The sequence below is a fragment of the Puma concolor genome, chromosome A3 (genome assembly GCF_028749965.1).
Source record: "Puma concolor isolate L17-30 chromosome A3, mPumCon1.1.hap2, whole genome shotgun sequence".
NCBI classification, from domain to species: domain Eukaryota; kingdom Metazoa; phylum Chordata; class Mammalia; order Carnivora; family Felidae; genus Puma; species Puma concolor.
In genome coordinates, this window is record NC_141669.1 from 118,008,593 (window position 1) to 118,026,809 (window position 18,217).

Consider the following 18,217-nt stretch of genomic DNA (forward strand, 5'->3'; position numbering starts at 1 on the left):
ATTTAGTTCTTATGCCTATTTAGCTATTTGAACTTGTGATGAGTACATAACATTTTCATTAAAAAAAAAGAAGGAAAGAAAAAAAGAAAAAGGAACCCGAAACCACTTGCATTAAGCCAAGTAAACTGGGGTAAGATGCAATAGAGAGAGCTTATCTTCAAAGCCTGGCCTGCCTGGAGCCTCAGGAGTTAGCCCCATTGTTTGTGTCCCTTGATGTTTCCAGGGCAGCTGTGAAGTCCTGCGTCTGATAGACCTTGGGACCTCGCCTTTCTACTACAAGTGGATCTGGCAGCATCTGGAGCTGATAGACACATCTCTGAAGACCCACCTCAATGGTAACTGGCAGCTGCGCACAGCAGGGGGCGCCTGGGCCCTTCTGCTTCCACTTCTCAGCCCATAGAATCTTAGACCTCTAGAGCTAGAAAGGCCCTGCAGGATGTCTGGTTTGATCCCCTCTTCTCCCAGCTGTGCAAACGTGGCCCACATGGCCCTGCCAGGAGAGGCTCCTGCCCCCCCTCCAGCTCCTCCTTTTTAGGCTTTCCCTTTGAGGGAGAGGGGTGGAAAGGAGCCTGGAGCTTGACTGAGCTGGGTTTGAATCTCACTGATTAGCTGAGTGACTCTGATGAGTACTTAAAGGGTCTAGGCCTGGTTTCTTCATATCTGTCATGGTAATGTCATGGTTAGGAGCATAGACCCGGGAGCCAAACTGCTTGTGTTTGAATCCAGGGTCCTCCTCTTATGGGCTGTGTGATACTGGGCAAGTGGCTGTGTCCCTGTGGATCAGTTCCCTCAGACTCCATAAAACAAGTTCATAGGCTTGTTATGAAATTAAGCAAATGGATATATAAAGCTCTTAGAACACTGCCTGCATTAGTGTATAGTAGATGTTTGTTATCTTTATCACAGGGGTTACTAGGGAAGCTGAATCAGATTGTGTATGGACAGGGCCTGTTAGTGCTCAGGAAATGTCATTTCTCTTCTCATGTCAGTTTTTTTCCCTCTCTTTTCCACTGCCAGTCCACCAGAGAAAAAGCTGCATCCCATAACATTTTTTACCCAAAATTTATTTTTTGTGGCAAAATACACATAGCATAAAATTTTCTGAACCATTTTTAAACATACAATTCAATGGTGTTAAATATCTTCATAATATTGTACAGCCACCACCACCATCCATTTCTTTAACTTTTTTCATTTTGTAAAACTGAAACTATACCTATTAAACAATAACTGATCATTTCCTCCTCCCCCTAGCCTCTGGCAACCACCATTCTACTGTCTACCTTTATGCTTTTGACTACTCTAAGTGCCTCATATAAGTGGAAGCATACAGTGTTTGTCTTTTTGTGATTAGCTTATTTCACTTAGCATAATGCCCTCAAGCTTCATCTATATTGTAGTGTGTCAGAATTTCCTTCCTTTTTAAGCCTGAATAATATTCCATTGTATATATATATATATATCTATCACATTTTGTTTATCCATTCATCCATCGATGGACACTTGAGTTACATCCACATTTTAGCGATAGTGAATACTGAGCATGAGTGTACAGTTATCTGAGACCGTTTTCTTTTGAATATACATCCGGAAGTGGAATTGCTGGGTCATATGGTAATTCCATTTTTAATCTTTTTAAGGAATCTCCATACTGTGTTCCATAGTGGCTGCACCATTTTACATTCCTGCCAACAATGCACAAGGGTTCCAATTTCTCCACATCTTCAGCAGCACTTGTTATTTTCTGGGTTTTTTTAATGTTTATTTTTGAGAGAGAGAGAGAGTGCACATGCATGCACACAGGGAAGGGGCAGAGAAAGAAGGAGAGAGAGAATTCCAAGCAGGCTCTGTACTGTCAGCACAGAGCCCTACACAGGGTTGGAACTCACAAACCATGAGATCATGACCTGAACTGAAATCGAGAGTTGAATGCTTAACTAACTGAGCCACCCAGGTGCCCCTCTTTGTTGTTGTTGTTTTTTTAAATGATATTGATCCTAATGGGTATGAGATAGTATCTTGTAGTTTTGATTTATATTTCCTTACTAATTATTATTATCATTTTTTATGTGTTTATTGTCCATTCATATATCTTCTTTGTAGAAAAGTCTATGCAAGTTCTCTGCCCATTTTAAAATCTGCTTATCTGTTTTTTTGTTAAGTTTTAGGAATTTCCTGTATATTCTGGATGTCAATCCCTTATCAGTTATGTGGTTTACAAATATTTTATCTCATTCCATGGACTGCTTTTTTACTCTGCTGATATTGTCTTTTGCACAAATTTTTTACATTTTCATAAAGTCCAATTTGTCCATTTTTTTCTTTTACTGCCAGTGCCTTTAGTATGTATCCAAGAAATCACTGCCAAATCCAATGTTGTGATGCTTTTGCCCTATGTTTTCTTTTAAGAGTTTTATAGTTTTAGGCCTTACATTTAGGTTTTTGATCCATTTTGAGTTAATTTTTATATGTGGTATGAGGTAAGGGTCTAAATTCATTCTTGTGCATGTGGATATTCAATTTTCCCAGCACCATTTATTGAAAAGACTGTTCTTTCCCCCATTGAATAGTCTTGGCACCCTTGGCTAAAATCATTTGACCATATATCTGAGGGTTTATCTCTGGGCCTTTATTTCATTCTTTTGGCTTATATGTCTGTCTTTATGCCAATACTACACTGCTTTGATTACTGTAGTTTTGTAGTAAGTTTTGAAATCAGGAAGTGTGAGCCCTTCTACTTTGTTCTTTTTCAAAATAGTTTTGGCTATCTGGGGTCCCTTGAGATTTCATATGAATTTTAGGATGAGTTTTTTATTTCTGCAAAAAAGTCATTGGGATTTTTTAAAAAAATATTGAGAGAGAGAGAGAGAGAGAGAGAGAGAGAGAGAGAGAGAAAGCACAAGCAGGAGAGGTGCAGAGAAAGAGGGGGACAGAGGATCTGAAGTGGGCTCTGTGCTGACAGCAGAAAGCCTGATGCAGGGCTCGAACTCATGAACCATGAGATCATGACCTGAACCAAAGTTGGATGCTTAACCAACTGAGCCACCCAGGTGCCCTGTCATTTGGGTCATTGGGGTTTTAATAGGGATTACATTGAATCTGTACCTCCATCTGAGTGGTATTGAAATCTTAACAGTACTCAGTCTTCCAATCCATAAACATGCATTGTGTTTCCATTTATTATACCTTGATCTTCAGAGTTCTTTCTTTGTGCATCTCTGTGCTCTCTGGTACTCTGCTTTGTGAACTCTTGCTGTCTTGTCCTCCCTAGATTCTCAGTTCTGTCTCATCAGGGAAACTTATGGGATCCACCTGGGTTCCCCCTCCCTGCAACATGGCCCAGAAAACCTCCAAAAGCTCTAGGCAGTAAGCTAGGGCAATAGTAGGGCTCACCCCATTTGTTTTCTATCTTACAGGGATGATTGTTCTTCATGGCCTGATGCCCAATATCTTGAAAGCCATTTTTTTCATACATTTATGCCGGTTTTTTAAAGTAGTTTCAGGTGGGACAGTAAGTCTAGTCCTTGTTAATTCATTTGGCTGGAAGCAGAAGTCTAGATCTGTGTTTCTTTCTTTCTCTCTCTCTTTTTTTTTTTAGATCTGTGTTTCTTAATAGCTGAGTTTTATCCTACTGTATGTATATACCACAATTATTAAAGCAATGACCTTTTACAGATATTTTGAGTTATTTCCAATTTTTCACTATTACCCTAATGTGGTGAATTTCATCCTGTATTTATCTTTGCATATGTGTACAAGGCAACATTGTATAAAATCTTAGAATTACTGAATCGAGTAATTGATCCAGTGCATGCTGGCCATGCACACCTAAAATATTGATAGATATTGACAAAAAAGCCTTGTAAAAAGGTTTATTCAGGGCTTTTTGTATGTTCTCTGCTAATCTAGGCCTATTCTTTATAGATTTTGGAATTATTTCTATTAACATTAATTTTAATAGTTGACTCTAACACTGAAGATCTGTTTTTATTTTTTTATTAAAATTTTTTAAAATGTTTATTTACTTTTGAGAGAGCACCCATTCGAGAGCATACAGAGAGGGAGACAGAGGATCTGAAGTGGGCTCTGTACTGACAGCAGAGAGCCCCATGCCGGGGTTGAACCCATAAACCAACCGTGAGGTCATGACCTGAGCTGAAAGTCAGCTGCTTAACTGACTGAGCCACCTAGGCACCCTTAATATATATATATGTTTATTTGTTTAAAAAGTTTTTAATGTTTATTTTTATTTTATTTTTGAGAGAGAGAGAGAGAGAGAGGTGGGTGGGGGGGAGGGGCAGAGCCCAAGCAGGGGAGGGGCAGAGAGAGAGGGAGGGAGACACAGAATCCAAAGCAGGCTCCAGACTCTGAGCTGTCACCAGAGACCCTGACGTGGGGCTTGAACTCACAGACTGCGAGATCATGACCTAAGCTCAAGTCAGATGCTTAAATGACTGAGCCACCCAGGCGCTCCTCACGTTTATTTATTTTTGAGAGAGGGATAGAGTGCACACACATGCGAGTGCACATGTGTGCAAGTTGGGGAGGGGCAGGGAGAGAGGGGGACAGAGGATCCCAAGTGGGTCATGCTGACAGCAGAGAACCTGATGTGGGACTCGAACTCACCAGCTGTGAGATTATGACCTGATCCAAAGTCAGAGGCTTAATCGACTGAGCCACTCAGGTGCCCCAGGAGATCTGTCTTTAAAATCAAAGTTACAGATATTTAATTTTCAAACAATAAAATGCACACATTTTAAATTTGTAGTTCAATGAATTTTGACAAATTTATATCTGTGGTAATTGCAACAGTCAAGTTACAGAACATTTCCATCCCCCTAAAATTTCCCTTGTGTCCTTTCCCAGTAAATTCCTACCCTTCATCTCGACCCTAGGTGACCACTGATCTGCTTTCTATTGCAATAGGTTAGATCTGTCTTTCCTAGGGTTTCATATAAATGGAACCATACAATATGTACTCTTTTGTGCCTAGCTTCTTTTCATTCAGCATTGTGTTCTGAGTAGTTGGTTTCCTCCTTTTTATTTCTGAGTAGTATTCTCTTGGTGATCTTGTTAACTCTCATAGAGGGGATATTAAGTGCACTGTGCAGGGTGTAGCACATACTTTATCTGTAATTCTTTTTTTTTAAATTTTTTTAAATGTTTATTTATTTTTGAGAGCGAGAGAGACAGAGTGTGAGTGGGGAGGGGCAGAGAGACAGAGACAGAATCTGAAGCAGGCTCCAGGCTCTGAGTTGTCAGCACAGAGCCTGACATTGGGCTTGAATCACATGACCATAAGACCATGACCTGAACTGAAGTTGGATGCTTCACCGACTGAGCCACCCAGGCGCTCCTATCTGTAATTCTTATAATAATCCTATGAGGGTGCTGGAAAATTACCTCATCCAAGATTCTATGGCTCGTCATTTATTTATCTTTTATTGCTGCCTCTGTCCCCAGTCCCAGATAAATACGATCATATGATCTGTTAGTGGAAAGACAGAAGCTGTTCTTCTTCTTTTTTTTTTTTAAGAGAGAGAGAGCACAAGTGAGCAAGGGGAAGAGAGAATCAGTCCCACAAGAGGCAGAGTGGGAGAGAGAAAGAGAAGGAGAAGAAGGGCTTACATTTACCCAATGTGGAGCTCATGTTCACCTGATGTGGAGCTCCAACTCTTGAACCCTGAGATCATGACCTCAGCCAAAGTCAGATGCTTAATAGACCGAGCCACCCAGGCCCCCTTGTAAAGACATGAGATTTAAATCAGGTAGATTTGAGTTCAGTTCTAAGCTTCAGCCCTTTCCTGGGTGACCTCAACTCTCTGCTGTTCTTTTTTTTTTTTTAAGTTCATTTATTTATTTTTGAGGGAGAGTGTGCACGTGCATGAGTGAGCAGGGAAGGAGCAGAGAGAGGGCAAGAATCCCACGCAAGCTCTGCTGGTAGCATGGAGGCAGATGTGGAGCTCGATCCCATGAAGTGTGAGATCATGACCTGAGCCAAAAATCAAGAGTCAGATGCTCAACCGACTGAGCCACCCAGGTGCCCCATCTCTGCTGATAATTTTGTTTCTTAAATGGAGCCAGTGACAGTTGTCTGGATGTAATGTATGTGCAGGCTCTGCTAAGGGCCTGGCACAAAGGGACAATACATGGAGACCACAGTATGTTCTATTTTCCTTAATTTCCCCATGCACCAGGCGAGCCAGGCAGGTGAGGATGGTATACCTTTCACCATCATCAGCAAAGCCCTCCTATATGCAAAGACCCATTAATGTGTTTTTCTGTGCTTTCTCTAACAGAACCTTCTCCTGTGGAGAGATTTAAGGAATTCCAGATAAAATCATATCCTGTACAGGACTTTAGTACTCTGAAACTTAAGCACCTCCAGAAAGCCTGGGAGCAACAGGGGTCCAGCTTCAGTAGGAGGATTAAAACCTCAGGAAATACTCTTCCAAAGACCTTGGGCCCGAAGATCAAGTAAGCTTAGCGCTTGGCAGATAGAAGGATCCAGATTCTGGTTGCAAAGGAAGATAGAACTTGAAAGGACAGAATGTCAGGGATACTGAAGAGGGGCTGGCGGTAGCAGGCATAGCTTGAGCACAAAGATTGGGGTATATACAGAAGGAAGCCTATAGAAGTGCTTGATTGGAGACCCAGGAGCTGCATTCTCTGCCTGTAACCCATAGGGCCATTTTAGGTGGTCAGCTACTTCCTTTCTCGGGGAACCTATTTGAGGAAGAAGGGGCAGGACAGATCTGGCTCTGATATTCTGTCTGCGTGTCACTGGATCTTTTTGTTTTATTGTGTTTTTGTTTGGTTTGGTTTTGTTTTTGAGAGAGAGAATGCTCCAGAGTGAGTGTGGGCGTGTGCACGCAAGATGGGGAGGGAGAGAGGGAGAGAGAGAATCCCAAGCAGGCTCTGCACTGACAGCCTGACTCAGGGCTCAGTCTCACAAACTGTGAGATCATGACCTGAACCGATATCAAGAGTTGGATGCTTAACCAACTGAGCCAACCAGGCACCCCTTATTGGCTCTTTTTGACTCTGAGCCTCTTCAGAAAATTCTACCCATCTAAGGGAGGCGGTAGATAAGAGCCTGGGCTTTGGAGTCAGTTCAACTCAGGCTCAAGTCCTGGCTTGGCCACTTATTTTATCTCTGTGTACTTGGGCAAGGGACTTGACCTCTCTAAGCCATAGTTTCCTTTTCTGTAGATAATAGGATTCAAGTCTAGGCATTGTTGTAAGCCAACAATTAAATGAGATAATGATAATTATAGCTGACACTTGTGGAATACTCTGTGCCTGGTACTGGATTATCTAATTTAATCCTGACAATAGTTCTATGAATTAAGTGCTGTTATCCATCTCATTTGTCAGGTGAGAAAACCAAGCTACAGGGAGAGATTAAGCTACTTGGTTTCAGGTCATACAGGTAGGAAGTGGCAGAGCCAGTATTCAAACCTGAGCAGCTTATTAGTGCTCAGCCTTGTTTTTTGGTACAACTATCATGGCTGGAATGAGGATGCACGATGAGGGCTGCACTTATGCCTTAACCCAGAGAGGCTGAGGAACAGGAAAGGACACTCAGTGGTACCTGCCTAGAAGCAGCTCAGTGCTGGACCCAGAGCAATATCATACCTCTTCTCCTTCATTAAATATAAAATTAAACTATCACAATTAAACTAATAGGAACATCACAACCTCCATGTTGTCCCAGTACCACTTCACTCAAGTCCTTTGCCTGTTAGCATTTCCAGCCCATCTATCTCCATAAGGAGCATCCCATAACTTCTGAGTTGTTATTCCCTCTGACGGATATTCTTTCTGAGGGAGTCCCAATCTTAATTCTTTGGAAAGTAGGGATTGAACGACCCAGTTCCTCTGCTGTAAATCAGTAAGGGAGAACAGACAGGTTGGACCCAGAAGTGAAAAATAAAGGCCATGCTGGGCATGTGCTACTCATGTATGCATCCTGGGGGGGGGGGGGGCGGGGGGAGAACTGTAGGCTGCCTTGTTTATGTGTTGGGTGAGTTTATGAGTTGGGTGACTATATCGGCTATATTCTCAGCCGATAAATAATTATTTTTCCCTGCCTCTAATCCAGATAGCATAGCCTGTCTCTTCCTTCTACCTTGCCCAAGACCAAAGAAAGCACAACAGGATTGCCTGTGTAAAATTAATTCCAGCATGAACAAAATACAGTATCTACAGGCTTCCCAAGGAAACCTGTTAAATAAACAAACAAACAAAGCCATCTCTTCTTTGCTTTTCTGCCAAGAAGGACAGCCCCAACCTGTGCTGTGTCCCCAGGGACATAGAGTTTACCCTGTGTCAAAGCAGTCTATTCTATATTGGACACCTCTGACTTAGAAATGTCTTCCTCATGTTGAGCACACATCAGCCAGCCTGTAATTCTCACCCATCAGGTCTGGCTCAGCTGTATAAGATCAGCAGCCCCTTCTTCCACATAACAGCTTTCAAGTGTTTAAAGGGGTTCTATTTCTTCATCTAAGTCTCCCCACTATTCAGCTTCTCCGGTTCTTGACATAAACTCTTCCAGGGCTTGATTTTGAGTTTTCTCACTTTCTGAGGTGGTGTGAATTCTCCAGGAAGGGGAGGTTCTTAAAATGCAGCAGAGTGGGAGCTCACTGTCCAGGACCTCATGAACTGGCTGTGTTACAAATGAATCCTCTTTAACAAGTTGTCAAATTTCAGATCTAGGCATCCACATTCCCTCGAATGTCCCATGATCAATACTGAGTATGGTGAACTCCCTGAGGAGGCTGCAGTGGGCGCCTACATCAAGATCCACACTGTAGAGGAAGGAGAAACTGTGGTAAGTGTGCAGAGAGCCTCATTCGTGTGGGCTGGAGTGTTAAGTAATAGCAGTAAAGGTTTAAAAACATTCCACTCTATATTTGGTGATGTTAAGGAGTATTTTTGACTTTTTTAGATATGATAATGGTATTATGGTTATGTTTTTTTAAGACTCCTTGTTTTTAGGAGATATGCACCAAAATACTTACAGATAAAATGATATGACATCTGTGACTTGTTTTAAAATAATCCAGGAACAAGGCAAGTAGTATTCTCTTACCACTCCTGTTCAACATTGTACTGGAAGTTCTAGCTAGAGCATTAAGACAAGAAAAGGAAATCAAACATATTTGGGGAGGAAGAAATAAAACTGTCTTTGTTTGCAGGTGTTTGATTGTCTATGTAGACAATTCCAAAGAATCAAAAAACAAAATGAAAAAAATCCTCCTGAAGTGAATAAATGATTATAGCAAGATCACAAGGTATAAGTCAATGAACATTGAAATTTGAAATTAAAAACACAATACCATTTATAGTAACACCAAAAATGAAATACTTAGGTATAAATCTAACAAAATATGTTCAGGGTCCATATGCAAAAAAAAAAACCCTTTATTGATTATAATGAAAAAATTCAAAGAAGATTTAAATAAATGGAGGAATATTCTATGTTCATGGATTGGAAGATTCTATTGTTAACATGTCAGTTCTTCCCAACTTGATGTATAGATTCAATACAATCCAGGTCAAAACCACAGCAAGTTATTTTGTGGACATTGACAAACTCATTATAAAATTTGTATGTTAATATACAAGTTAATATAAGCAAACTGGTAGGTCCATACAATGAAATATCGTTCATAAATAAAAATAAATGAACTATCAAGCTATGAAAAGACATGGAGGAAATCTAAATGGCTATTTTAAGTGAAAGAAGCCTGTATGAAAAGATTAAATATTCTATATTCCAATTGTATGACATGCTGGAAAAGGGATAACTATAGAGATAGTGATCAGTGGTTGCCAGAGGTTTGGAGTTCAGGGAGAGGGATGAACAGGTAAAGCACAGAGGATTGTTAGGACAGTAAAATTATTCTGTATGAAACCATAATGCTGGGTACAAAACCTTAAGCATTTGACAAGATCCATAGAAATTTACAGCACAGAGAGTGAACCTTAATGTATACAGTTTGTGAAAACAACAACAAAAAAGTTATTTAGGAGGCAGAGGATCCCATGAGGGAATGCAGACTATGACCAGAGAATCTAATGGTATTACAAACATGTGGAAAAAACCTCAGGAAGAGGGTGGGAGAAAAAGGTGCTGACCTATGTAATGTTGGAGGTGACTGGGTTCTGTGAGATGGAAAGCTGAAGAAATTGCACATGAGCACTATACTCTAGTTGATAAAGTTATTACCCATGGGTGGATGCTTAACAGTTCTGATACTGTGTACTGAAATGGATCAATTCAGTAAGTTAATGGCAGATCATGGCAGCCAGATTTCTCACCACTGGAGTAGAAATTTACAGATAAACAAGGAGGAGGCTAGAATGATCCATGTGGTAATGGATTAGTTGAAGACATTAGTATGAACTCCTATGTAGCTTAATATAAATACAGATGGTTCCACGTGGAAATATTTATAGATATGTGTATCAATATGTATCTTTTGGTTTGTCAGCTGACAGGGCCTAAAAGAAATGACACTCCAGTAGCAGTGAGCACTCCTAGCACCCTGATCTTGGTTTCTAATACCATTCTTTATTAAGAGGAACAAAGTTTTGGGGCACCTGGGTGACTCAGTCAGTTAAGCATCTGACTTCGGCTCAGGTCATGATCTCATGGTTTGAGGATTTGAGCCCAGCATAGGGCAATAGTGCAGAGCCTGCTTTGGATTCTGTGTCTCCCTCCCTCCCCAACACCCCACCCCACCCAACCCCCTCTCTCTCTTAAAAAAAATTATAAGTAAATAAATAGATAAATAAAAAAGAGGAACAAGGCTTCTTGGAAAATGATTGATTCTAGGACTAGGGCAGGAAATAGACTAGATGGGCCTGGAGCATTTTGTAGTGCCAGGGAGTAAGGAAGTATCGGGCAAAAACACTACATTGATTGTGGCAGGCCTATCAAAGGGACACAGGTATCAACTGAAAGAGCTCCCAGTGGTCAAAGCTGGAACGATTTGAGCAACAAAATAAAATAGTATTGGGTTATAACCCAAAGTATACAGTAAATATCCCTGAGTACATACTGGTATAATGAATAAATTAATAAAGACTTAGACTTAGACTTTAGACTTAGAAGAATTGAGAAGATAATACAGAGTTCCCATATGCCCTCTACCCAGTTTCCTCTATTATTAATGTCTTACACTAGTAAAATATCTTTGTTATAGTTAATGAACCAATATCGCTGCATTATTATTATTAACTCAGGTCAAGGAGTTATTTGGATTTCCTTTTTTTACCCAATCTCCCATTCAGAAGAATTCCAAATGATTTACATAGATACTTGGCTGTAAAGCAGAGGATGCATAACTCCCCATTCCTTGGGTGTGGGCTGCACATAGTGACTTCCTTCTAAGGAGTACAGTATGGAAAGGGAGAGGGGGAAGAGTAACTTTACAGTGGAGGAACCTGAGAAACACAACCTTAGCCAACCTCCACAGTTAAATTGTGTTGATAGTATGTCCCTTAATATGATGAAACGGGAATGTGATGTGATGAGGATGGCACTTTATGTCCATGGTCCTCTTCCCAACAAGCCACAATCCCCATCTAATAATGGGAACTAATCAGACAAATTCAAAAAGCTGGCTATCATACAAAATATTTGACCGGTACTCCTCAATAGCTGTCAAGGTCATCATAAATCAGATAAGTCTGAGAAACTGCCCCAGCCAAGAGGAGCCTAAGGAGAAGAGAATAAATGGAGTATGTGTCTTGCATAGGATCCTGGAACAGGAAAAGGATTGGGTAAAAAAATGAAATCCAAATAACTCCTTGACCTGAATTAATAATAATGCAGCGATATTGGTTCATTAACCATAACAAAGGTATTTTACTAATGTAAGACATTAATAATAGAGGAAACTGGGTAGAGGGTATATGGGAACTCTGTACTATCTTCTCAATTCTTCTAAGTCTAAATTGTTCTAAAAAATAAAGTCTATTAAAAATATAACTATCCAATAATTGAGGGAGTGGGGAGCATATGGATGAAACACGTTTGGCCATGAGTTAATCATTGTGGGAGCTGGGCAGCAGGTGAACAGCCAAGAGAGGGCACGAGGGCTTTCTGGTGAGTAGTAATGGGCCTCCGTGTGCTGGGGGAGGGGCTGTCTTCTGAAGCCCCATGTGTGGTCATCATCCTGTGTGTGGTCATCATAGTCTAGAGAGCTGCTCTCTCGACATGCCCTTGCTGCTGTTCCTCAGTTAACAGTATCTCCAGGGTCCTCTTCATGCCCTTGTCACCCCATGTTGTAGTAGGCTCTTAATGCTCCTGCCCACTGGACTGTGAGTCTTTGGATGCAGGAAGGCCAGCCACTGCTGGGTGGGAGCCCTAGTCCCTAACATGGCCCACCCTCAAGGCTGATGGAATATTTCCAAGCTCCTCCTTTTGTTCTGCAAAACTCTGCCTTGTGCAGTTTTTAACTAGCTCCTCCCCCAACCTTTCCCCACCCCCTACAACCCCAAGAACAAACAGAAGAAATCAGCTTCCTTGCCACATGATGTCCCCTTAGATATTTAAAGAATGCCATTTTGTTTTTCATTCAACATTTCTGGAGCCAGGCACAGTACCAATGCCCCATTAATTATTTTCTTATTCAGTCAAAACATCCTCCATCCCTTCAGACAGTTTTCATGTGATGTGGTTTCCAGCCCTCTTGTGGTTTACTACACTGTGGTGCATTCACGTTTCTGAATAAGGCACTGAGGACTGAACACCGGGCTCCTGAGGCCAGCACCTGGCCTGTGAGTGCAGCCTTGCATATCTCCAGGCAGAGCAGCTGAGGATGCTGGTCACCCTGAGCCTAATGGAGGCACCAAAGGGCAGAAAGGGGGTGCCCGGTTGGGTAGATGGTGACAGCAGTGGAGGCTATGTAAGATGGAACAAGAAGGGCACGGTCTGTGTTGTCAAGGGCCTGCAATGCTGTAATAGGGACCTTGGCTTTGATTCTCTTGGAAGTCCTAGAAGGCTTTGGGTGGGACTCCGAGCAAAGACCCAACACAGGGCTCAGCACATAGAAGCCTCCCCACATATGTGTTACATGACTCTTGTGGTGAAAATGCCGGATGTGTCTTCGGTAAGACTCTGTTCTCCCTGCTTTCAAGGCCCTGGCTTCATTTGTAGGAGAATGAATAGTGATAGCTGTGCCTGTGTATTCACCTAGGAGATCACGTTGTCTAAGCTGGGAAGCAGGAATATAAAGCTGGTTCAGTCCTGGAAACAGTGGAAGTTGGGGCCTGCTCTGTTTTGAGCCAAGAAGTATAGGGGAGCCAGATTCTCCAGAACAGACAGAACAGACAGACTGAGGCCTCAGATTGGGCAGAAAGGATATGCCAGATTGGGGTGAAGGGCAGGGGGTCCTTATCTTCATTTTGCTTCTAATTAGCCAGCTTAAGCAAATCACTTTACCTCTCTGAATGTGTGTCCTCATCAGAAAATGAGGAAACTTACCTGGGTGAGCTGCTAACTGAAATGTTCTGTGACCCCATTTGAGCATTAATTCAGCAGATAGTTCTTAAATATTTTTTTTTTCAACGTTTATTTATTTTTGGGACAGAGAGAGACAGAGCATGAACGGGGGAGGGGCAGAGAGAGGGAGACACAGAATCGGAAACAAGCTCCAGGCTCTGAGCCATCAGCCCAGAGCCTGACGCGGGGCTCGAACTCACAGACCGCGAGATCGTGACCTGGCTGAAGTCGGACGCTTAACCGACTGCGCCACCCAGGCGCCCCATTCAGCAGATAGTTCTTAAGCATCTACCGTACACTAACCATGGCCCAAAGTGCTGGTGTGGGCAAGTAAACTGACATCCTTCCTGCCCTCATGGGGCTCATGATCTAGTCTGGGGACAGACAATAAACAGATAAATTAGCAAACATAAAATGTTGTAAATTGCTGCTAGGAATGGAATAGAAAGTTGGGCTGGTGGGGGGGGGGGTTTCTTAAATGGAGCGATCAAGGAAGCCCACTCTGACGAAGTGATGTGTAAGCTGAGACCTGAATGGTGAAAAGGACAAGCTGTAGACAGCCTGGGGTAAGAATGTTCCAGAATGAGAATAGTAAGCTCAAAGCCTGAGGCCAGAAGGAGTTTGGTGTCTCAAGGGGACCAGAAGGGAGGGCAGCACAGCTGGAACAGAGTAAACAAGGCAGGGTGGCATGAGGCCAAGCTGGAGAGCGGGGCAAGGGTGAGATAGGCCAGGTCTTGGGGGTCACAATGAGGAGTTTTACTTTATCCTGGGTGCCCTGGGAAGATATTTGAAAGGTGTAGGCAGAAAAGAAACCTAACTGGCTGGTGTGTGTGGGATGGGTTGAGGGTGGATGAGAGTACTCGCTGACAATGCTGCCTTCAGTAGGTCCCTGAACAGATCACTGGGTTCAAATCCTGCCTCCACGTCTTTCTGTCCTTGGGCAAGTTACTTAGCCTCTTTGTGCCTCAGTTTCCTCAGAGTATAGTAGTTAGAAGCATGGACTCTGAAGACAGACCCCTTGAGTTCCAATCCTAGCTTTATTGCCTCCATGCTGTGGGATGTTGGACATGTTTCTTAACCTCACAGCATCCTCTGTAAAATGAGGATAACAATAGGACCCACCTCATGGGGTGATTGTGAGAGTTTCATATGAGTTACTACACATGGAGGCCTGCAGAAAAGACAGGGGAGGGTGTGGTGGCTGCAAAAGGCAAGATTTAGAAGGGGAAGACTTGCTGTTTGAATTCTGTCATTGTCCCAAGGAAGAGAAAATGCCTTCACTTGACACAAGAGTTGAGATTGGACATTGGGGAAACCTTGTGAAATGCTATGCCCTGAAGAGGGACTGCCTGAGTGTGATTCTTAGAAAGACTGCATGGAGGTAGGACACTGACAAAGCACCTACAGACTCTTCTAACCTGATCAGCCAGCGGACTTTGATGTCATGTAGCAAAAGGAACCCTGGACTTTCCCCTATCACTTGCAGAATGGTCCCCAGATGGATTCGTCTGCTTTGTGGGGCCTCGTTTTTCCCATCTAGAAAATCTGCTGGTAGAAGTGGACGGTCTCTGAGGTTGAGCTTTCTGGGACTTCTGTTCTCCAGGGCCTTCACCAGATCCTCCTCCCGGAGAACCAGCGTGACATGCGGCCCCTGGTCCTTGTGAGCCTGGGAGCCGAGGTGATACGGATAAGGAGAGAAAAATTTTGGGAACTGATTGACAGCGAGGTAAAAGAGAAGTTGTACAGATTCCAGATCAAGTACCCCAGGTCAGTGCTGGAAATGTGCATACATCCCATTAGATTGAATAAACAAGTTTTTGCCTATTATTTTAGTAAAAGTAAAAAAAAAGTGCTAATATCTAGTGCTGAAAAGGGAGGAATGAGACCAGTAGTTGTTAGTACCCCCTAAATTGTCTCAATCCTTTTGATAATAATTTTAGCATTATGTTTCCAGGACCATACCCTTTGAAGTAAAGGTCTACCTGTGAATTTATCTTCATATAATTAAATTATGTGAAAAGCTACCTGTGCTAACATGTTTATGGCAGGCATATTCATAATAGAAAAACCACTACCACCACCACACATGTCATACTATGGGGATAGTTTAGAAATTGTGGTGCATTTCTTTTATACAGCATAACCATTTTATTGAAAAAATTGTTAAGTTTAGGGGCACCTAAGTGACTCAGTCAATTTAGTGTCAGACTTCAGCTCAGGTCATGATCTCATGGTTTGTGGATTCGAGCCTTGCGTTGGGCTCTGTGCTGACAGCTGGGAGCCTGGAGCCTGCTTCAGATTCTGTGTTTCCCTGTCTCTCTGACCCTTCCCTGCTCATGCTCTGTCTCTCTCTGTCTCTCAAAAATAAATAAATGCTTAGAAATTTTTTTTTAAATGTAAGTTTAGGTTGCCTGGGTGGCTCAGTCAGTTGAGCATCTAACTTCGGCTCAGGTCATGATCTTGTGATTCGTGGGTTCAAGCCCTACATTGGGCTCATTGCTGTCAGCCCAGAACCCACTTTGGATCCTCAGTCTCCCTCTCTCTGCCCCTCCCCCGCTTGTGCTCTCTCAAAAATAAATAAACTTTTTTTTTTTTTAATTTTTTTTTTCAACGTTTATTTATTTTTGGGACAGAGAGAGACAGAGCATGAATGGGGGAGGGGGCAGAGAGAGAGGGAGACACAGAATCGGAAACAGGGTCCAGGCTCTGAGCCATCAGCCCAGAGCCCGACGCGGGGCTCGAACTCACGGACCGCGAGATCGTGACCTGGCTGAAGTCGGACGCTTAACCGACTGCGCCACCCAGGCGCCCCAAAAATAAATAAACTTTAAAAAAATGTTTTTATTTGTAAATTTAATGGCTCTGTAGCAGGAAGGTAAATAGATGATATAATGATACATGAAAAGGACAAGGTGCAAACTTGTATATATACTATGGCTATGTCTTTGTAAAACACAAGAGAAAAATCTAGAAGGAAATAGCAAAAATGGTAACCTCTGTAATATTGCCAAATTTGTAAGAGTCATTCTGTCTGGAAGGTGAGACTAAAAGGTACTTCCCAGTTATCGTTACATATTCTTCTCATACTTGTTTTTGCAATGCATATGCATTGCTTTTATAATGAGGGAAGAAAAGAAATATTTTTTAAAAGTTGTTGTCATGGGGCGCCTGGGTGGCGCAGTCGGTTAAGTGTCCGACTTCAGCCAGGTCACGATCTCGCAGTACGTGAGTTCGAGCCCCGTGTCAGGCTCTGGGCTGATGTGAGTTCGAGCCCCGTGTCAGGCTCTGGGCTGATGGCTCAGAGCCTGGAGCCTGCTTCCGATTCTGTGTCTCCCTCTCTCTCTGCCCCTCCCCTGTTCATGCTCTGTCTCTCTCTGTCCCAAAAAATAAATAAAAAACGTTGAAAAAAAAAGTTGTTGTCAGGATACTGGCATGCCAAGTGAGGTTTTTCTCTTTATTCTCCAAATGTTTGGTAATGATGATATATTACTTTTAAAATTAAAAAAAATAATATCTATCTTGAAAGATTTGATAAAAAGATTTATTTTTTACTTTTCCTTTGTTTTCAAATTTTCCAGAGTGAACACTTATATAACATGAAAAAAACCCTTTATTTTTTTATGTAAAAATTAACTGGACCAGTAGTTGCAAAACAATTTTGAATTTTTTTTTAACGTTTATTTATTTTTGAGACAGAGAGAGACAGAGCATGAACAGGGGAGAGGCAGAGAGAGAGAGAGACACAGAATCTGAAACAGGCTCCAGGCTCTGAGCTGTCAGCACAGAGCCCGACGCGGGGCTCGAACTCACGGACCGTGAGATCATGACCTGAGCCGAAGTCGGACGCTTAACCGACCAAGCCACCCAGGCGCCCTGCAAAACTATTTTGATCTCACACTGTTATTACTAAAAAGTGTTTGACTATATACCCCCTAGGATATATATGTGAATATGAATAACATGTATTAATTAATTATTATTGTTATATACATATATTGCTGTATTAATATATACATTATTGACATACCGAAATAGATCTTTAAGAAATAAGACAAAAGTAAATATGAATGAGGTCCTACTATTTTTTTCACACAACCCAGTAGATCTTGTTCACCTCCCTGGGTGACATGCTCTGTATCCCCACTTTGGGGCCCCCAGCTTAGACTCCTGGTCTTACCACTGGGCCACCTTCCTCCACCTCCTCCCCACTAGATCCTTTCTGCATACTGTGCTCTTGCGAAAACCCAAATCTGGCCGTGTTAAACTCCTTAAAACCTTTCAGTGGCATCTCACTGCTTATGGATAAAATGCAGACTCAGTGCCGGGTATGTGACCCTTCATGGTGTGACCCTTCACCTCCCCTGCAACACTTCTGGCCGCCTGTAACCCACTCTGGCAGCTCAGGTAGATTGCCTCCTGGACCCTGTATATATTTGACTTTGCCAATGCTGCCCCTTCTGCCTGAAATTCCATCCCCTAGTCTTGCCACTCTTTTTTTTTTTTTCTGATAAATTCCTGCTCATTCTTTAAGACTCATCTCCTCCAGGAAGGCTTCCCTGACTAACCCAGGTTGGTGTAAATATCCCTTCCTGATACTCTCTACAGGGCTCTGCCATTGACCATTGTATTGAACTATAACTGTTTAGAGCTGGGTAGTTTGTACAGTTCTTTCCCCATCACTTGATTAATTGCTTCATG

The 18,217-nt window shown here is 42.3% G+C and overlaps 1 protein-coding gene across 7 annotated transcripts in view; it reads left to right on the top strand.

Annotated features, from left to right (window-relative positions):
• CNBD2 (cyclic nucleotide binding domain containing 2) overlaps positions 1-18,217 on the top strand; it is a 65,736-nt gene that overhangs the window by 43,139 nt on the left and 4,380 nt on the right. For all 7 annotated transcript variants that reach the window (XM_025932390.2, XM_086702088.1, XM_086702089.1 and 4 more), the window contains 4 exons: positions 224-335; positions 6,300-6,477; positions 8,716-8,836; positions 15,123-15,286. In XM_025932390.2, coding sequence (XP_025788175.2) covers positions 224-335; positions 6,300-6,477; positions 8,716-8,836; positions 15,123-15,286 — 575 coding nt within the window. The remainder of the gene's footprint in view (positions 1-223; positions 336-6,299; positions 6,478-8,715; positions 8,837-15,122; positions 15,287-18,217) is intronic.